Raw genomic sequence first — 23,289 nt, 5'->3', positions numbered from 1 at the left:
TGTATGTGTGTTATAAATTCCTGTATCACTTACATCACACACCACCTTTACTTTCCCATATTCATACCGTTTACATATTTCTTAGTTTTGGGGTTCAAATAACTTAAAGTAAAGAGCTGTTGATCCATATACTGAAAGTCAAACACTTGGCACAAATATTTATAGGGTGTGTGTCCATAGGCAAGACACACAACTCACAACTTTACTTGAATATAATGGAAAACAATTGGAATTTAACACTTTAGCATTTATATTGGCCATGTCTGGCCAAAATAAGTTTCCTGTTTTAAGTGCAAATTGATCAGATTCAGCCTCTCACCTACCAATGTCATTTTAAAAACAAACAATTACATCATTGCAATCTTGAAGCTATCACATAATGCATGATCAATTCAAAACAATGACTAAATAAGTATTACATTTGATAGAATAATCTGAATGCCAAGGTGTTAAGATGGGTATCTGGAATGAAACACAAACTAACAATTCTTAAAAGAACCTCTGCATGGTGACCTGACCTGCTAGAAGTAGCAATTAAATATCCTTCAAATCACACCTTACTGTTCTAAAAATATAGGATACATGAGATAATGTAGCCCAGGGGTGGCTACATGGGGAGAGTTTCGTGAAGATTGAAAAGAGTCAGACAAATTGCTACTTTTAATAAAATAGGGTGGGTTTCTGTTTTTTCTTTTTAAACTTTTCAAACTTGATCAAAGCCATGATGACGACAGAAGAATTGTATGGAGGTAAGCTATTTTATAATTTCATTAATAAGGTTTGGGGCAAAAACACCAGTAATAGTTTTGGAAGGAGGGAAGCCTAACATTTGTCAGTTTGAAAACCACTGACCTGATTATGTCTAGAATAAAAATAAACAGAAAGGTCATGTGTGGAACACCTTTGATCAAAAGTCTGCTCAATCAGGGCCAATCTAAGGATAAAACTACAACATTCTTGCAGAATGTCTCAATTTTTAGAATGATCAAATCCCTGCTAAAATGGGAATTAATACAAGAGATAAAATGTTGGAAAGTAGAGAGTATAACTCATTACAGTATAAAAGTCTTTAACGAAAAGTTTGTAGAAATTTAGGAATGGGGTTTATGTATGGAAATATTTTTTTTTAAAGAAACACTTTCTCTTTTTGGTTTCATTTTAAATTCATTTCTATGGATTTTCTAATGCAAACACTATTCTGTTTTTGCTGAAATAAAATTTAGGAAAAAAAAAAAAAAGGAAAAAAAAGTAAAAAGAAGAATGCTGCCAACTCATTTCAGAATTTTTTATGTTAAAAATTTCTGTTGGCAAAAGATAGCATAATTTTTAATGAATTCTTTTGACATCTCACCTGAAACCATCTCCGGTTTCATGATTGAAAAACCTCCTGGTTTAAAGTGTTCACATTTAAATTAAAACCTTCTGTCATAATTACGTCTAGGAATATTTTCAGTTATGTTCCAAACACCAGCTTAATAATGAAAAAAATCAATTATTTTACTTATATCCCTCAAAATTCTTGATTATTTCCAAAATTAAGTGAAATGCATCACCAAACAGTGTATTTCATTAGAAATATGATTGTGAAAGAGTTAAACCTGTAAACATCAACATTAGAAAATAATTTCTGGTTTGTTAATAATAAAAAACAGATTTAAACAAGTCATATTTCAATAAAAATTTGAAACAAAGGCAAAAACACATTGTCAGAAATAATTTTGTCTCTTTCTTTCAAGTTCACTCTGGAATCTGACATTATGTAAACCCAGTGTAAAAATAATTTATCATATAAACTGTAGAGTTATTATCATCAATATAATACAATTATATTGTTTAGTTCGCTTTTTTTTTTTACAAAGATCCAAAAATGCTTAAGGCACTATTTAATGGATATATAGCTATACCTTCCATCCAACAAAAACCAATTTGTTGTTATAATTACAAATATTAATATCAACATTTTGTTTCATTTAACATCTATTTCTCCATGCTAGCATGGTTTAGACAGGGCTGAATTTGACACAAGATTTTTATAGCTGGATGTACTTCCTCTCACCGAACCTCACCTGTTTTTCAAGTAAGGGATTTTTATTCTAGAGGAATCCAAAAGCACAGAGCTGGCAGATGGTTTGTTAACAAGAAACATCAACAACCTACACTAGTTGCAGTCCAAACACAAATGATGACTGCTCTTTGTAGCTAAACCGCAAACAGTACCATCAGCTCAGCATGGTTTTATAAACATTTATACACGCACAAACACATACACAATCACATGTGATGGACTCTTTCAGATTCCATCAACCAAATTCCCTCACAAGGCAATAGTTGGCCCAGGACTATAGAAGACACTTGCTCATGGTGTCATGCAGTGGAACTGAATCCAAAGCTATATTGTGGAGAAGTGAACTGTTTAATCATTCAGCCATACCTTATTATTATTATTATTATTATTATTACTGTTTTTGTTAAATACACAGCATAAACTTTAAAATGATTACAGAAGAGCATGGAAAGGATTAGAAGAAGAAAAAAATTGTTGAGACAATTCTTAAACTAAAAATTGATAACAAAACAGAAGCATATTTTAAAAATATTGGTGTATTGTAACATTTTTTTAAACTGCTATTTTAGATTAAAGCATATGAAATATGAAACAACTTATATTTCAACAGATGTATTATTTTCTTTGGATGGATGGATGGATTGATGGAGGGATGAATATGTATGCATGTTTGGTGTGAGTTGTCCTTAATTGCAATAGTTTACAATATTCAGTAAATTATTGACGTTCTATGATTTTGAAACACAAATTTCCCAAGTTAGACTTGGTTTTCTTTAGCCTGGTTACAAAACAGCTTTGGTCACAGATAATGAAATATAATGTTGTTTTATAATTGCATTTATAAATAAATTACTGGCACAGCGGAATAATTATAAAAAATGACTACAACTGATAAGCATTTTTTGTATATATATATGCATGGGTCTCTGACCCTTGTAAAAAAAAAAAAAATCATACACACATTTTTCTAACATCAAAACCAAAGAAATAATGAAAAAAAAAAAAAAGAAAAAGCAACTGAATATATTTTGGTAAATGATGGGCGAAATGACTCAACATTTCCTTTGGTAAAACACAATATTGAAGATGTCAGTAAAATAAATGGTGAAATTAAAAATATATTCAGGAACAGTAAGAACACTTAGAAGTGTACCGGTTATTTTCAGTTGTCTGAAACAGACTGAGAAATTAACAGCAATGATTGATCAGTCAATTTTGGTACCAAATGATTGGTGTATATGGGAACGGAAGGAAAATATGGAAACTATAGTTTTCCGTTTTGTGTGTTTTTTTTTCTGTTTTGGTTTTTAAAAACTTTTCACCTTAATAAGAAACAATTCATTCAAAATATTTGTAAGCCTAAGGGTTAAAAATTAGACTAAGGTATTTGTAAACGGTTATCAATATTTTGTGGTAGTCTTTTTTTTAAATATTTAAGAAACAAGTGTTTCCATATATTTGAAGGTTTAAAAAGGATAATTCAGTCAAATTGGGTTTTTGTTTGTTTGTAGTTACTTTTAATAATTAAGACATGTCACTGAATCCTGATGTTTGTTTGTCGAGCAGCTCAAGCTGCAATGTAACAAGGAAAAGATCGGCAATACTTTCATGCACAGAACTCGGGAGAGTGTAAGTCTCACCTAATTGTGATCGGATAAGTTTCAAATGTGGCCTCAATTTATCATGCCAGCTAACAGCTGGATCGTCACGACAGCGTTCAGCTAACTTATCTCTGAGAGACCAAAGTTTCGATACCAGAGATTTACTACTAGAATTATTATTTGCGTAAAGAGAATTAGAACCAGCAACAACCAGTCTAGAAGAGTTACTACGATTACTGGTCTTCACTGTAGGAACTTCTACACTACCTGTGTCCATTGCCATTGCTGACTGTGAACTAAAACGGGGTACAACACGAGAATTCCTAGGCTCCATAGGAGAACATTCCAGTTGTTCTGAGTTTCCTTGGTTACGACCGAATGAAGCTAAATCTAAAGAGATACGATTGCTGACTTTACCAAGTGGTGAACCAAAGCGATTGGGTGTTGCCATCGCAGATAAACTGGATGATACAGCAGTAACAGAGTGACCACTTCTTTCAATGGACGAAGTAATACTAACGCTAGAATCAGATAAAAACTGCTGTTGAAGATGGTTTGCAGCCCTTCTGTGATCATTAGAACTACTATTGTTGGTGCTCCAGATATTGTCAATGCTGGGGCCATTAGATGAGACAGGTGGGCTTTTCATTTGAGATTGGTTACCAGCAGCAAAATTATCTTCAGAATTAGTATCATCATCTATAGTAATAGCATCTTCAGTGGTTTCAGGGGCAGAAGGGGATGCTTGGGATACAACTGTTCTGTCGGAAGAATCGGGAGATTTCTTCTGGCTCGTTAATCTTCCATTTAAAATGCCAGAACTAAACAGTGATATTGTTGATTCTTTTAATGAATCCTTACCCAACAGCATGCTAGAACTTGTATTGGTAAAATCAATATTTTCACTGGCCCTTTCAACCAAACCTGATGTACTCGGAAGGTCACTGTCTAAAGATAAAGATGGCATTGTACCATGGGAACCATCAAGCATTGACGGTACTACAGATTCTTGAGAATTACTATTGCCACTTAAATGGTTTTGCAATAGCACATAAAGTTCTTGTTTAACATCAGGCCAAGTTGCAAAACCACCTTCCTCAGGACTTAAATGAAGCATCTTTTTAAAACGGAATGCCCAAGGTTCAGTGAGATCAAAAACTGTGGCAAGAGCAGAAGTTAATTGTCCTTCATCGCTGAAGAGATATTCTTGGTATTCTTTTTCAGTAACTGTGGTCAGTGGACGTTCAAAAGGGCTCAAGTTTCGTAACTGGTCCTCAGTATAACCGAGAAAGAAATCTTTCCGTCTTCTTCGCAGTAAAACATCAACTCTTTCTAAAATGCTGAGTTCCATCTGGTCAACAGATGGAAAAACAGGTGTGTTGTGAGAAGAGCTTACTTTGTTATTGTCAACAGACCAATTTGTCTCATTGCTGATGGTTGTTGAGGAGGATTCAAATTTTTCTTCCCGTTCTACTTTTATAAGAGGACTGATGTTCAGACTGGATGAACTTGGAAACTCGTTTAAGTGATGGTTGTTTGATTCGTCCATTGAAGCAAGGTGGAGGCTGAGTAGTTTGTCATCTTCACGTCTAAATGGAGGGATCAAGGAGTCTGGGCTGCCACTAAGGGGGAGAAGTGAGGCAGCTGAGCTACTGATTGCTGAGCCTGAACTGATATGAATAGCTTTTGTGTCACGAGAAGACCCATCAAGTGAATGATGCTTTTCAAGTGAAGCCCTTGAATTGCTGTTGCCAATGCGTGCACGATGGACATCATACAGCTCACTGTACTGACGCCACAACTGAGTAGCATACAGTTTAGCTTCACCCAAACCTGAAACAAAAACATATTTTGTGTTATTCTATCAATGGAAACAAAACATAAGAAAAACAAATGAACATGTAAAAAGAGGAAAGAAAAAGAATGAGAGTGAGAGAGAAAATGAGAAGAGTGAAAGAAAGGCAATGCTTACTTCGGAAACCTCCCTTTGAACTGTCAGTTCCCAAACGACGCCGGAATTCTTTAGCCCAGTCAGCATCAGATTCCAAACAATATTTAAGCTTCACAATTCGACAATATTCACTCCTGCAAGAGATTAAAAGTTATTTAAAAGGTAACATAATTTATCAAATATAGAGATATAAACTGTTATATGAGGAAGATTTACATTTCCCATATATATCTAAACAATGTTTTTAAAAGTTTTCTAATGAATATCAAATGATTAAAAGTAAAAATAATTTGTAAAGAGCAGAGACTAATGAAAAAGACAGACTGTCTTTTTCATTAACTTTAAAACTAAAATTAAAATGTCATATGTAATTTCTATTTTTAAAGTAAATATAGATAAAATAACTTAAACTCTACAAACTTTGATCACTAAAATATTTATTCTTAACTCACAAATTAAAAAAAAAATTAATTATAATTAAGATTATAATGGGAATTACTATTTAAATCTAAATAATTTCCAAGTACATTTGTTTGGTAGATGTATATAAATTTCAGAGAGCTTATATATCTTAAGTAAAGCCCAATTCTAAACTATAGTCCTAGTAAAATCTTTTGAATTATTACCCCTAGATGTAAGATCAATTAAACAAAATTCCCTACTTCTCAGAAGAAAAAATATCAAGAATTAGTAAACATAGACATTTAGAATGAAAATGTGAATGGGCAAACAATTTTTTTTTCTTTTTCGCATTGGTGGTGAAAAAAAGAACAAATAAATAAACAAGATAGATTTTTTTTTTAAAAATGTCTTGAAATCAATGGACTTTGATTAAGTGATCTAAATTTAACTGGATGCAATACATACTGGATGAGATGGAAGACACTAAAATATTGCTAATGATGGTTATGGTGTAAAGAATTATCTATAAATCCCATGGTAATTTAGGACAAAATGCATCACAAGCTATAAGTATAAACAATGCATTAAACTAGGACTAAACAACAGACTTTTAATGAAATTATTTTTTTCACACAGCAAACTAAATATTCACTACTATTATTTTCTCAAGACTAATCAACTGATAAGCTAAGGGTTATAATCCAACACATATAAGACAAGGGTAAATAAATGGTTAAACAATTCAAATTGAATCATGTTTTTTAACTGCTTCTTTTTTTTGAAGATCTTTGGTGATAGCCAAGATGGGAGTGTCAGACTAAATCATTGCAATATTTATTATCATTCATCTATTTTGCAAACTAAAATTCCAGTGTTCGATTTTACATTTCATCCCAGCAAACATCCAAATAAGCTGAGATATGTCATAAATACTTTTCTTTTTTTTTTTTTTTTGGTTTAAAAATAACAAGTTTTGGAATAAAATTCAAAATAGTAAGAAAAAAATACAATCTTTTGTGTCACAATGTCATGTATAAGGCTTGAATTAGCTGACATAATGAAAGAAAGACAACATGAAAAATGTATAAAACAAGAGTAATTTGAATAAGACAGGTTTTATAGCTTCAACGATAATCAGTTTGGTCATATGTGAACATGTAACATCTTTTAGTAAAAGAAATATCCATACCTTTCCATGCAACATTGAACAGAGAAATGAACTGAAATTTGTTCAGGAAAACAAAAAATTCAAAATATTCAGTATTATACTGTAATTCCTTGTGCATTGCCAAAATATTGCAGTGTTTACGCAAGGAATGAGAAGAACTGTATATTTTCTTGCAGCCAGCTTAAAAAATGTGTGTTCTGAAGAATATCTTTCATTAAATATGGCTTTTTAGGGATTAAGTAAATCCTTGTTTGTTATTTGAAAGCTTTCTTTTCTTTTTCTTTCTTTTTTTTTTTTTGTTGGTCTTCTTCACACATTGTTCTGCTGCTGCAACAACTCACACACATTCACTCAGTCTTAAGAAAGACGTGTAGGAGTTCAAATTCAGTCAATGACGTACAATAAGAGTTTTTGTATATATACAATACAAAATGCATTTTGAAATTCTAAAAACATTTCCACATAATATTTTATAATCAAGTAGAATAAAATTACTTGACTGAAGAGAGAGAGAGAGAGAGAGCCCAAAACATGGAAACTAAACTCTCTAGAGAAAGCATTTAATCACTGGCCGTACTGGGACATCAACAATAAATGAGATATAAACAACAAATGCAAATGATTTTGCTTTTGCATCCTGGAACAATTATTTTGCTTGATGAGAGACTTCAAACAATTTGGAGACAAATTTTCAGAACTCTTTGATGGAGAGAAGACTTCAAACAACTTGGAAACAAATTTTAAAAATTCTTCGATGAGAGATTTCAGATAACTTAGGCACAAATTTTAAGAATTCTTTGATGAGAGAAGATTTCAGACAATTTGGAAATAAGTTTTTAAAAATTTACTGTATATGCTGACAAGATTATACCACTGTGATTTGAGTGACCAAAATCACCAAACAGTGGAATTATTTAGTTTCAAATTGGAACAGTTGTCTCTGATTTAGGCAACCTCAATCAGTTGAATTATTCTTAGTTGAAAATAAAAAAAGAAAGGATTCATCTAAGTATCTTACTCAACACATACATATTACAAAGTAAACTGCTAAATAGGGAGTTTCAACATTGTCACATGAGCTGCTAGAAATAGCAACTAAAGCTCCTTTAAATCATACCCTACAATCTTTCAAAGGGAAAGAACACATTAGATAATGTAATCTTCAATACTTTTAAAGACAAGAAGGTCACAGCTGGAATATTTTTGATCACAGAACTGTTTGGTCAGGTCTGACTGGGGACTAAATAACAATAGTATACTTGTTTGTGCACATGTACATACATACATTACAAACACACATATGTAGGGTTGATTTAGAAGTTCCTTTAACATTTAAATAATATAAGAAATTAATATATGTTTTAAGGATTATCCATCCTTCCTACACTGTTGTGGTTGAGGGCTTGTACAATTCCAAAAACAATGTCAGCAAGAGCTTCACACTTCTGGTAAAGTTTTTTCAAGGTGACTAGATCAGATATAAAGATTCTGATAGACATAAACTTGCTTCATCTACCTGAACAAATAAAACATTAAGGCATTTTCTCAAATATTTATCCAGGTTACCTACAAGGATCTACCATAAGGTCCAATCCTTATGATGTGGTGGCTTGTGTGCCTCAGTGACCCTGAGTGCTATGCCAGCAGAACAGCAGAGTGGAAGCTCTTTGTAGGGCATTCCATGCTAGACGGGTCAAAAGATAGAGGCCAAAGAGTCACTGACCATCTCTTTCCAGAGATAAAAATGGGTTGGCAGAGGGCCAATACCCCTACCTAGAAAAAGGCTAAGTTACAGAAACATCACTGACAATTTATAACTAACAAGATCTGGGAGAGGAAGCCTTCCCTCAGTGAAGAGAGGAGACCCTAAAAACAGCTGAAAGCAGGGATCCATTTGGAGAGAAGCATAAAATACAGCCCAGAGTTAAGAACACAGGAGAAAAGCCATCAATGGCCTATGCTTCATATAAAGAAGAATCTACAAAATACAACTAGCATAACTGCAGATCAGCAGGTTCTCATAGCTTTTGATTTCAGAACCTTTATGTTCCAGAGTGAGTGACAGTCATGAATCTATTGCATTAACCCAGGAGATATAATCCAACTTGATATATTTATTTTTACCAATAACATTTGCTTTTCATGTGGCTTCTTTATGTTAATAAACCCATACATATCTAAAATCAGATGCCAGAGTATGAATTTACTACCGATACTAATGCCAACAATACAAAGACACACACAAACTCTCTTTCTCTCACTAAAATGGATATTTCTGACACTGCTAAAGTGGATCCTGTGCACAAGTCACTGACTGGCAAGCAATCAATAGATGTTTATAGAAACTCAGTGGCTGCTAAGATCTAAGAAAGAACGATTAGAAGCAGTAAACCTAACAATTCTTTAGGCATATTTCACAAATAGTCACATGCAAATATGCTTTAACAATTGAAGTTACTATTATTGAAACAACTTCGGTGGTTGCTAACCTTAACATTTACCCCCAAACAGCAGAGGTTCATAACAATATATGAACTGAGTATTTCTTTAAAAAACACAAACAAACAAACATTGTTTTGGTTGCTGCAAATTGGCAACAAACTTACAATTTTTTTTAAAAAATCAAGCAAGATGAAGCGATTGTGACATGATCAAATGTTCAATGTAGCAATCAGAGAATAATAACTTTTTAAAGAAATTCCTTTCAATAATGTTGCCTGCTATTAACATATTGTATTTTTCCATTCTACTATTTTAACAAAACAAGTGTTATGCAAAATATTTCCTCATAGGGATTGTTCTGCAATAACAACTGAAGCCAATGGTTTAAAAATAGTTTCTTCTTGAAGACTTCACTGCAGAAAATTCTCTCAAAATTCTTTTTGACAGAGAATAAATGCTTACAATGGTGTAAGAAAAATAAGAATTGGTGGATAATAGTTTGCGATGAAAATTAAGTCTTATATTTTATGCTTTACATCCAGCTGACAGTATGGATTCAATTAAGGTTAAGTTTAATCTCTCTGGAGTTTATTAGAAAAGCAGTAATATACTGGGGGGAAATATTTAGAAACTGATCAGGAATGTGACTAATAACCACATCTCCCAACAAAAACTTGATGAAAGAGAACATTTTTAGTTGCCCCCAGGTGCAGTAGTCTGTCTTCGCAATTAAGCTGACTGCCAAATAATGGACATCAAGTAAAACCCTACACAGGCATACTATATAGAATTTTAAAATTAGGTTGATAAAAAAATGTATAAACTATTTTAAAACTAATTTACAATTTAAATCTGCTACAAAATGTAACAATAATGGTTGTTTATTTTTTTCCCTTACATTTTATTTCTATTTAGAATAATTGCTAATTCCTAATTATCTTGTTATTTTATGATAAAAAGTGAGTTCATGTGTTAGTGACTAAAAAAAGCTGACAATAGAAAGTTAATAATGAAAGTGTAAAAAAAAAAAATATAAAAAGCAGGATGATCTGAGGAATAAACAATGATAAACGTATGGAGCAAAATCAAAAATCAACCATTTTTGAAAAAACTTTTTTATCTCAAGGATTATTTTTCTTCTTCAAATGATCTACCTTCCTTCTTGAAAATAATTATCTATGTTCCTTATAATATGAGTAATTTATATTCCTTATTCTTAAACTCAGAAAAATCTAATACCTAAATTTAAGAATTTTACTCTTCAAATCCTAAAATGAACTTGGGGATAAACTAGGCAAAAAATTTAACTTTAAATTATTTTGACAAAGCCAAGCTTTTTTTCCACGCAAAAACTGTACATAGAAGTATTGTTTTCTAAATATGTTAGATAGAGGGGGATAAAAATAAAATAAATTTGTCAGTGATTGGCAGATGATATGTGCAAATAACCTCTTACATAGGTTTTTGCAATTACCTCCATTTGCAATAGCTATGTGCTTGTGGGTTAAACAAAACATAATGGTTACATCTACAGCATCTGAAATGACAGAAATGGTCAATGGATTAACATACATCACAGCATTAACTTAGCCATACCATAACTTGGTTTTCAGAATACTGCATGGGGGGGCAAACTAAGACTGCAGCAACTGACAGAACGAAAATGTTTTGATAAACTAAAAAACATAATTCCAAAAAAAAAAAAAATATATATATATATATAATATCATTTGAAAAAAAATCACCACAAAAATATATCAATATAACAAACAAAAATACAAAGCAAAAGAAAAAAATTTATCACTGATGATCATAATTTAATAAAAAAAACTACAATTACAAATAAATCACTTGTCTCTGTCCTAACAACTACAAAAGTTAGTCAAGAAGTTATTTTGCATCATCATGGATATACCTACAATATAGAAACTTGCTAAGGCCTCTTACCTGCAGCATCTCATCTCTGGTCTAAAATTATTTCATGCTAAGTTTTTCCTTGGTCTACTTCTAACTCAGCTATCTTACATAGTGATATTTTTTCATCAAACATTTGACTTTTATGCTGTTATCAGTCACATATTTCTTTATAACTTACATACAATTCCTTTCTCTAATTGGTTAGTGAAAATGAAACAGTGATTGTTTGTTCATTTTAATTCTTTTTATTTTTATGGCTTAGGACATGACATTTTGCAAGGTCTCTGAGACTGGTAAGAGAGGAAGAAACCACATCTCATGGGCTATTACAATAGAAAGCAGCATGTTTAAACTACTGAGCTAACCTTAGACCAAAAGCTTGGTTTAAATTACTTATAATAGTGTGGACTCTGTTAAAGACAATCTAGAGCTGGGTGATGAATTGAATCTACAACTTTATATTGCTACTGATATAAAATATTTCAAATTAGACTTTAAAACACAGGTTTAAGTTTTCACTAATTTTTGTTTAAAGAATTTAGTTAATTAATACCAAAGAATTGATGCTGCACTAAAACTGTAGAACCAATATTTTGAAAAATGCCTAAAAGAGTCAACAACACAAAAAATTTGTAAATTTAGCAAGAAACAAAACAGAAGACTGCAAGTATTGTCTGTCACTTAAAAAAGCCCAGCTTATTTGTTTCGGTACATCTTGCAATATATTTATATACTAAGGTAGCGAGCTGGCAGAAATGTTAGCACACTGGGCGAAATGCTTAGCAGTATTTTGTCTGTCTTTACACTCTGAGTTCAAATTCCGCCAAGGTCGACTTTGCCTTTCACCCTTTTGGGGTCGATAAATTAAGTACCAGTTGCATACTGGGGATCGATCTAATTGACACTCCAAAAGTTTTGGGCCTTGTGCCTAGAGTAGAAAAGATTATATTTATATACAGCCTACACTGTCTTGCCAAAATTATTTTTATATATATCAAATTCAATTCATTTTTCACTAAAACAACTAACTCCAGATAAGAAAAAAAAAAAAAAAAAAGAAGCCCACTTATTGCAAAAATTCATTTCAAAATCATATTCTAAAGCTTTGCTGGCTTGCAAGATTGCAGTAATAAACTTGAACCTTATTAACTTATGAAATATGAAGTCTGTGCACATACACATGTAAACTTACAAGTATGTGTTTTGAGTAAATATGAATTTAGCTTCATTGTGAAAAGGTAAATGTCATGGTTAAATGATAGGTTTTTCTCTGTGGTTAGGAAAAGAAATCAATCTGACTGGTTTTGATTTAAATTAAAGCCTCATCAGAATTCATTTGTTCATTTTCACATCCATTTTTTGCATGCTAGCATGGGTGAGGCAAATACATGCCAAAGTAATGTTTTTATAACTGGATGTGTTACCTGTCACTAACTCATATCTACTTCACATTTACGATACATCTTATTCCACAGAAGTGAAAGGGTAAGAGATGAACCATTGATAGGGGAAATGACAGGAACATCACTGCCAAGAGCTGAGTGATTTTCAGAGAAAAGTAAATGTAAATGAACGTATAAACACATGCAAGCACAAACATTTATACATGTATTCATATATCTGGTCTTCTTTCAGTTTCTATCAAACCCACTCACAAGGCTTTGGTTGGCCCATGGCTAAAGTAAAAGACACTTATCTTTATTTATTCCTAATTACAGAGAGAATACCTATAAACTACTAGCTACTATTCCCCAGGACATAACTTTAAACAGCATCCAGTAGTGGGGCCCTTGTTCAGAAGTTACAGAGTTTAAGGTGTGTGGAACCACTTCTTACCCCATTGTTGTTCCCAGGTCTACTCTAACCTGGACTAGTAGCACCTGTCAGAGTTCCAGCTACGGATTAATAAGCATGTCACAGAATTGCCTCCTGAAGGTCACTCACAGACATCTCAATGGACCCAGGGTAAGATGAAGCCCTTCCACTCATCCAGGAGAAGGTAACTCCATACAAATCCTGATTGTGACACTAGACTATTACAAGTTCAAAAGACAAGAGTGTGGGATTGGTTCTGCCCAAACCATGAGCACTATAATAATAATAAACCCATGAGCATTTAAAGAAGATTAAAAGGTAAACCCCTACAGAAAATCCAGGAAGGACTGTAAGGCAGATATATAACAGTGTTTCTGGCTCTAAGGCCGGGTTGGAGGCCCAACCTTCTTTTACAGGGCTTAGAACTGACGGACCACTGCAATAAGTGTATGAATCTGAGAGGAGAATATGTTGAATAAAATCATAATTAACTCATCATTCTGTATTTTCTTTTACCCAAAACCAGGAACTTCAACACCCCCTTGTATATAACTTAACCAATATTTCATGTCTATATAGCTTCATGGATGCTGTGAATATAGGATCCAGGAGAGGAGAGGTGGTAAGTGTACACAGGACTAGGCACTTGCTTCTGGAAACCCAGGCACAGCAGAATTAGTTATTTCTTTATTGCCCACAAGGAGCTAAACATAGAGGGGGACAAACAAGGACAGACAAAGGGATGAAGTCAATTACATCGACCCCAGTGCGTAACTGGTACTTAATTTATCGACCCCGAAAGGACGAAAGGCAAAGCGGACCTCGGCAGAATTTGAACTCGGAACGTAAAGACAGACGAAATGCCACTAACGCTTCTGCCAGCTCACCACCTTATTAAGTTGCTGTCTCAGCAATGCTGTCAGCCAACAATGTAAAAGGTAAACCACTGCTTTCTCTGCGTACCTTATCACAGTTAGGTTCAATGTGTGTTGACTAAAAACACAGGTGCCTAAATATACCTAAAATTTCTACTTATCCCAATGTTGTGGAGTGCTTCTATTCATTACAATATCATCATCATCATCATTTATGTTTTTTGCTTGTTAGCATAAAACCAGCAGGGACATTATTTTATGCTAAGCAAATAAATAATGTTAAGAAACAAATGGAAAAACCTAAAGACATACACTTACACATCCATATAAATAACACACACACACATCATCATTTAACGTCCGTTTTCCATGCTAGCATGGGTTGGATGATTTGACTGAGGACTAGCGAACCAGATGGCTGCGCCAGGCTCCAATCTGATCTGGTAGAGTTTCTACAGCTGGATGCCTCTCCTAATACCAACCACTCCGAGAGTGTAGTGGGTGCTTTTACGGGCCACCGGCACGCGGGCCAATTTGGCGGTATATATATATATATATATATATATAACCATCATTTAACGTTTGTTTTCCATACTGGCATAAGATGGACAGTTTAACAGGATGACTGTGCCAAGCTTAATTGTCTGCTTTGGCATGGTTTTTACAGTTAGATACCCTTCCTAATGCCAACCACTACGAGTGTACTAAGTGCTTTTTTGTGGTACTGGCACCAGCTGGGTCACCAAGTATCTTGTAACACAAAAACTCCCCTTGACTGAAAGGAGCAGTAGTATTGAGGGAGGTGGCTTTGTGTCAGTTGATGACAGCATGAAAGGAATAGTGTTACAGAGATAGGTCTTGTGAGATACATGAATACCTCAGTTGGGAAAGGGGTGAAAGAGAGAGTGAAAGGGAGAGAGAGGGAGGGATAGAGAAAGAGAGAGTAAGACAAACTCTTAGAGAATTTCCATTTATCAAATTCACTCATAAAGCATTGGTCATCACAAGGCTATTTTAAGTTTATTCCTGCCAAGCATCTTCTACAAGGCAATTGTATAAGATACCTGCCACAGTACCACACGGCAGGAACAAACCCAAAATCACACGGCTTATTTTATTTGTATTTGAATACAGGTTCTACACTTGAATTAGGAATTTCAAGTTTCCAATAGCTTCTTTCAAGAGCCAGTACTGAAAAATGCATTATGCTATTCATATTTATTCAAAATTCTATAAAAACAAAACACAACCTACATAAATAAAGATAAAAAGATATATGAAAAGTCCATTCCAATAAGAGCAATAACCATCCTCAAGAAAGTAAAGTTAATCATGACAATCTAATCAAAAGAAATCTTGGGTTTCCTGTATGAGGTAATTATTTTATTACATACATATATTACTGATTTTCCTCCCTATAATTTAAAAATTTTTTTAATTCATTGTCTTTTTAAAATTTATTTATTGTTTTATGCTTGTAAAAAAATATATAATTTTTGGAGTTATTACTTTTCACAACAAATTTAATTACCGAATATCTGCAGAGTCAGGACTCAGATTTGAGTTAAGACAAATTTTAAATGAGGGTTTTTTTTTTTTGTACAATTATTGCCTATTAAAGTTGTGTTATCTACTTTTCAGTTTATATATAACCACTAATGTTTCTGTACAACCAATATTTACACCAAATATATTTAATCAAAAATAAATGTACTGGAAATGTTTATAAAATAAAGTGAAAATATATACAAATATTGGTATTAACATTAAAAATAATTAATGTTATTCCAAGCAAGGGATTGATATCACTAGATGATCAATCTTCAGCTGAATGATATCCCTGCTTTATTCATATCAATTATTTGGACATACATGCTCACTAGGCTGCATACATTTACAACCTATATATCAATATACATATTTACATACATACCTTCAAACTTTCCCATCATACAGAAATACAAACACAGACCACACACACTCACATACAGGTTTTGTAATTTCCATCAACCAAACTGACTCACAAAGCATTGGCCTATCTGAAGTTACCATAGACATTTGCCCACAGTTAAGACAGAACACAAAGCTATATGGTTACAATGCAAACTTCTTAACCACAGTCATATGTACTTAAACACAGCTGATAGTGTATGTAAGTCATCATCATCGTTTAACGTCTGCTTTCCATGCTAGCATGGGTTGGACAATTTGACTGAAGACTGGCGAACCAGATGGCTGCACCAGACTCCAATCTTGATCTGGCAGAGTTTCTACAGCTTGATACCCTTCCTAACGCCAACCACTCCTAGAGTATATATATATATATATATATACACACACACAAAACATTCCTGTTCATGTCTCACACACCTATAAACACTTTATTTCTTCTACCTATTATATGAACACATACATATGTATACATGTATAGCTCTCTCACACAGATATTTTATATAACGATCATGTGAATTTAATAGACCACATAACTGTCAGACAAGGAAAGACCTGTGATCATTAGATGTGCAAACTAAAACAGCTTCTAACAAAGGGCTGTAGAGCCAGTTCCACTATATATCTTATCTTTTGTTTCAATCATTAGACAACGGCCATGCTGGAGCACTGTCTTGAAGAAGTCTTAGTTGAATGAATTGACACCAGTACTTATTTTTTAAAGCCTGGTACTTACTCTATCAGTCTCTTTTGCTGAGCCGCTAAGTTATGAAGACATAAACACACCAACACCAGTTGTCAAGCAGTGGTGGGAGATAAAGACAAAGACACACACACTTATATATATACAACAGGCTTCTTTTAGTTTTCCATCTACCAAATCCACTCACAGGGCTTTGGTCGGCCTGAGGCTGGAGTAGAAAAGAAAAAAATATGGTGAACAAAGAGGCAAAAATAAAAACAGATAGGAGATAATGAGAGAAAAAAAAAACAGAAAGATAAATGATGTTAGACGTAGAGAGAAAGAAAAGAAGGTTAGAGAGGAAGAAACAAAATGCACACAAGATGTGATAGAAGGCCATACTCTGATACCAAGATCAAGCAGCAAGAAATAACTGGAGTAGATGAAATGATAGTAGCACTCCCCAGCTTTTATAGCAGTCTACGCCATTACAGAGGATGGACACCCTCTCATGCAAGCATGGAGCAAATATTCAGATTTTGTGTTCAGATATAGCCCAGGAATGAGAGAGTTCTTTCATATTAGACTCTTTTTTGCTTCTATATTGAAGTATGTCTTGTATTGTTCCAATAATCTCCATGTAATACATACGCATACATTATTTATATGTATGTGTGTATTAGGTTGCATATCTTAATAATCATTCCAGTGTTTAGTTTCTCGGCCCTAGGCTGCATTCTTGACAAGTCACTATATTATTTTCAAAAATTTCCTAAACATACATAACAGTAGGGTTATATGTGATATCTACCAAATATTATCAGAACAATATTTTACATACACAAAAGTAATCAAAATGTTGCATTGTGTCAGTCAAAAATTCATATACAAAGTTTTGTATAGAATAGATGTCTATATTTGGAACATATGCAGCAATCTGTTAAACTGAATCCTTTCTCAGAAATATTCAAAACATTCTTAATTTTCATTGTTACTTAATTCTACAGTTACATATATATGAAGATATTCAAAATTTGAGATTTTATGTAATACAAAAGATATCTTGGTAATTATTATAGTATTGATAATTATTAGCTTATATGGAATACTTAAGTTTTTTTCTCGATTAGAATGCATTCTGAACAATAGTTATTGTTTTTGTAATTTTCTTCTTTTCATTATTTATCTTTATGGTGGCTGTGTTGTGCTTTTACTGAATTTGTTTTTACAAAATTTTGCAAAAATCTGACTCCTGAATGATGTTTTGTAGAAACCTTAAGTCCTTGATTCAAGCATAGACTGTATATTCAATTAAACATTTATTTGTTGCTTTGAATCCATTTTTCCTTGCTAGCATGGGTGGGATATTTTTCCATATTGCTGAAAACTTTTGCGTATTTATTTCACTACATTTTTCTACTACCAACCTCACAACTGTTAAAAAATGAAAATCTGTCAACTGTTGAAAAATCAGGCAAACTAAACTAAAGATGGGCAATGCCTATAACTAAATATTGTATCAATTTGCCATACTTTAAAATAGCCTAATTCCGAAAATACAGATAAGACCAGTAGTAGGAAAGATAAGTATCCAACAGTGAAAACAACTGGTGTAAAAAGATTTTCTAAATGAAAATAAAAAAAGTTTTTATCTTCCAGTGGATTTTATTTAAACTGAAATTAGTCAGTACTTTTGAAATCACTACTAATGATTTTGCAAGTAGTTCACATTTATCAATTTATAATATATATATATTAGACTGTTACAAGTGGTGGGATGTAATAAATTATAGAGGATCATTAAAAACAATAGCACAAGAAAAGGAAACCAACAGCCAAAAACACCCCAGAGCAGTATTTCTGAACCAGAGGGAAGGTGGGATACAAGTGATTACTGTGTGGTATACAAGTACTTACCATATTTGGAAAAGAAAAAGAACAGTCAGATTATTTTTGCAGCATGTACCATGAAGACATTATAAAAAAAAAAAAGCAACAGAAGAGCAAGAAAGAAAAATTGATTGGGGAAAGAGCAAAGAAATATGCGCAAATGAAAACAAGTATAAAAAGGGATAGACATTTAAGAGTCATTTTCAGAAGACTGTACCATTCTCATGCAAAAGACATCTTTACAAGCATCTGATGTAAGAGGCAAGTAATCTTTAAACATATATATATAAATATATATATATATGTATATATATATATACACACATATAAACTGTAAAGAAAAACTATTTTATTAACATCAAGTAGGATCAAAAAGATATGGATTCCTTCTTTAAAACCCATATAAAATTCAATAAACGTTGCAAGAATTATTCCAAAAGAAAACTGATCAGTATGAATCTAACATCCTATTCCCCACTACATATACAATATGTTGGCAATTACATGTCTTCATACTTCCAATATTACTACCAACATTAGTATTTTGAAATATACGTTCTCAATATAACATTCACTAGTTAGATGGTACTATTCAGTTTTTAACGCTCTAATCACTCATTAAATTTCCTAACGCAAACTTAACTATTATTTTTCATGCAGATGGTGTCCTATTTATTTTGTAAACAACTGTATTTACCTATACCAATAAATGTACAAGCTTATATATTACTTATTTAGCAATTCTTTCATCACTACTTTGGTGTGTACAGTGAAGGCTATGGAGGTTATAACAAGATCAAAATATATTTGAAATCATCTCCCATATTTGCTGAATAAAATGAAAAGAATATCAGTCATCAACTAAATTGTTTCCTCCTCATTAGATAATTATTTTCAATTAGCTTTTTAATACTTCTTACATGAAATACATAAACATTGAGTTAGCTATTAAGTCACTATAACATTAATTCAATGGTACAACTTAACAACCTCATCAAAGTCTTTATTTGATAACTGTTGTTATTGCTAGGCCTAACTCATCGTAAAGTCAATACCACCATGACCGATATCCAATCTACAGTGAAGAAGGCTAGCCACAGGATTTGGTTAAAAAGAGACGATGAGCGATGGCTAGAAGGATATTGAGCTTAATTTGATAACCAGCTGATCTAGCAAGCGGGGCCTCATATCAGTGAGGGGGGCTGGTGCGCATTGATGCCGTCGAGAGGTAGGCCCTGAAATGGCACGCATTCTCTCCTGATGACCCCATACACTTGCTGGCTTCCGGTATACGAAGCTTTTGACTGGTAGCACTTGCATGTGCAAGTCGTTTGCAAGACATCTAACCCTTCACTAGATAATTTACATCACTTAGGAACATAGTCAATATCTTTAAAATTGAGATAATTTATTTGTTCAATCATTTATGCCTTTTTTCCCATCTTAACTTGGGTTACATGAATATATATTTTCTGAGGCACTGTTTTACAGCTGGGTGTCCTTCTTGTCATTAACCCATACAGTTTTTCATACAGTGCAAGTGGACAATTTTTTGATAACGAAATGACAACAAACTTCACTGCTTGTAGCTCAGTTGATATTTCATGAGAATCACACAGTATGTAAAAATTCACACACACACACACTATGAACTTTGTACAATTTCAGTCTCTTAAATTTACTCACAAGACATTAGTCAGCCCAGCGCTACAGAAGATACTTGCATAAGGCGCCGTGCAGTGGGACCTAATCTGAAACCATATGGTTGAGAAGCAACTTCTTAACCACATAGCCATGCCTGTTCCTATAAGATATTAGTGACAAAAAAAATCATCTGCAGAGAATAATACAAAAATTCAATATTTTATTTTTCTTGTAATAAATTGTGATCATAAGAGGGCAAGGAAATGGGGAAAGAAAGTCACACTTAAAAATTAACTGGAAGCAAATGTAAAAAAATACATTTTTCTAAATTATTTGAAATGTTTAGTGAATTATACAAGAGTGAGTTAAAAAGTAATGCCATTTTGTTTAGGACAGGTATAATTACCAACATAGGAACATGTATCATACATCAAAATGAAGCTGATCATCTGTGGATCACATCTCTACTTCAACAGTCACCATTTCTCTCAATAGCAATGTTCCACCTTTGAATGAGAGCATCTATCCCTGCCCCGTAAAATTCTGTTGATTGTTCTTTGAGCCACTTATTCACTACAGCTTTCACTTCCGCGTCACTGGAATAAGGTTTGCCTCTCAAACCCTCTTTTATGGGGCCAAAGAGATGATAGTCCAGTGACAAGGAAGTGTAAACTGTAGTGAAGAAGTGGATCAAAGAACAGTAAACAGAATTTTACTGGGCAGGAATACATGCTCTCATTCAAAGGTGGAACATTGCTATTGAGAGAAACAGTGACTATGTTGAGAAGTAGGGATGTGATCCACAGAGGACCAGCTTCATTTTGATGTATGATACATGTTCCTGTGTTGGTAACTATACCTGTCCTATACTTTTTGACTCACCCTCATAAGCCTGAGACAAATTAGTGTTAAATAATTCTTTAACTATTAATTTTATTTTTCAACTTTTGTTCCGTGTCCTGTACTGTGTGTTTTAATTGGTTTACTTTCTTAACAGATTTTTCTATCCATCACAGAGATTGTCACACTGAAATCTTGAGTTGAGAAAGCTATAAAATTCTCCCAAGTTCAAACCCAGCTCAGTGGTACGTTTTTATATAGCAGTACGAAAAACTAAAAATTATTTGGAGAATGAACTAGTAAGTGAAAAATAAGGTTACAGTAGAATACCAAAACCAGTTTCAATTTATTTTAAATCAATATTAATAGCTTTTTCCCCCTCTAATAAGAAAACTTCAATAACATTTCCTACTAATAAACAGATAGAATTTGGCAAAAGCTGAAAGCAAAGCTTATTCTTAGCATGGACTGCTAGGACTGGTTTTCTGTCTTTTTTGTATTTTATTTTCAAAAAACATAAACTAATTTGAAAGCAACATAATTCAGATTTGCTGTAGTTGTTGTTCCTTAACCATGAAGCAGTTTCAAAGAGGCCAACCTATAATCAAAGGCTTATCAGTCATGACTATTCCATCTATTCCAGAGCTTAATGTACCTTGGTCAATCTTATGTAATGTATCCTTAAAAGTACACAGATGTAAGTGAGGGTGATATGGAATTGGTTCAAGTCACAAATGGTGCTTGGTATTTCACCCCAGGGCATTCCTGATACAGCAAATGTTTGATCAAAGGAATTTCAATCATGACCTTCCTCTCTTTTAAAGAGTATCTAGGACATTGTTAAATATATTCCATCTTTATTTAAGATGACGGTGTGACTTGAGGGAGATTCAATTACTATTTCTACCAGATTGAGTAACCATGTAGAGGCTTCTTTGTTGCTCAAAATGGTATTATGTTGGACCACATAAATACCATACAGTATTGAAATTTAATTAAGTCTTCTAAGTTCTAAATGAACATCTTAAGAAGACCTACGCACCAAAATAGAATCGAGATCCTAAAACCAATGTGTCACGTAAAAAGTATTGGTGCGGATGCTGGTGTCCTGTAAAAAGCACCTAGTAAGTGGTTGGCATTAGGAAGAACATCCAGCCACAGAAACCAAGCCAAAACAGACTATGGAATCTGGTATGGCCCCTGGCCTTGCCAGTTTCTGCCAAGCCGTCCAACACATGCCAGCATGGAAAATGGATATTAAGTGTTGATGATGATGATCTTAAGGGTTCAACTTTGTTATATAACAAGATCTTCCAGCTGTGACTACCTTGTTTTTTTTCTGACATATTGTGTCTCAGGCTTTCTAAGATGGTAGAACATAACATGAAGGAACTTTGGTTGCTATTTCCAGCAGGCCAAGTGACCTCATAAAAGTCTGCTACCAGAAGTATACTAAGATTTATGTATATTGTAAAATAAGAGTTCTCTTTTTTTCTGACATAATGTGTCTCAGGCTTTCTAAGATGGTAGAACATGAAGGAACTTTGGTTGCTATTTCCAGCAGGCAAAGTGACCACATAAAAGTCTGCTACCAGAAGTATGCTAAGATTTATGTATATTTTAATATAAGAGTTCTAAAACATGATAGAGTCGATTATATTTTTAACGGCTATATACTCAACTATATTTTACATTCCGTATTTTTTCCTAAAACTTTCTGTCAACGAATTTAATTAGAATCTAAAGAATTTAAAACGATATTGAAATTCCAGCAAAAGAATAAACATTCCAAAGTTGTCATTCAATTTCAATTTGTAGTTTTTCTTGTTAAAATGCAGGACGAAACAAAAAGAATATATATATATATATATATATATATATATATATATATATATATAAGCATATATATATATATATATATGCTTAAAATAAATCCTACAATATAATAATAATAATAATAATAATAACCATGAGACATAAATGCAAGGAATACATGTAGAAAATATAAAATCAAAACATCATTAATAAGACTGAAATTACCCCTAAG

At 33.0% G+C, this 23,289-nt stretch overlaps 1 protein-coding gene across 4 annotated transcripts in view; it reads right to left on the bottom strand.

The window, feature by feature from the left end:
- Positions 1-691: 691 nt before the first annotated feature.
- The window catches only part of LOC115217823, a 46,003-nt gene continuing 23,405 nt past the window's right edge, over positions 692-23,289 (bottom strand). For 2 of the 4 annotated variants that reach the window (XM_029787516.2, XM_029787509.2), the window contains exons 3-5: positions 11,104-11,166; positions 5,639-5,751; positions 692-5,499 (exon numbers count right to left, since the gene is read on the bottom strand). In XM_029787516.2, coding sequence (XP_029643376.1) covers positions 3,590-5,499; positions 5,639-5,751; positions 11,104-11,166 — 2,086 coding nt within the window. In that variant the 3' untranslated portion in view covers positions 692-3,589. Of the gene's footprint in view, positions 5,500-5,638; positions 5,752-11,085; positions 11,167-23,289 lie in introns of all 4 variants that reach the window. The other 2 variants (XM_029787533.2, XM_029787523.2) reach the window with 2 other exon arrangements.

This window comes from Octopus sinensis, linkage group LG1, assembly GCF_006345805.1.
Source record: "Octopus sinensis linkage group LG1, ASM634580v1, whole genome shotgun sequence".
In the NCBI taxonomy this organism is placed as follows: domain Eukaryota; kingdom Metazoa; phylum Mollusca; class Cephalopoda; order Octopoda; family Octopodidae; genus Octopus; species Octopus sinensis.
The sequence above is the reverse complement of the archived record's forward strand: the minus strand, read 5'-3'. Positions and strand labels throughout refer to the sequence as shown.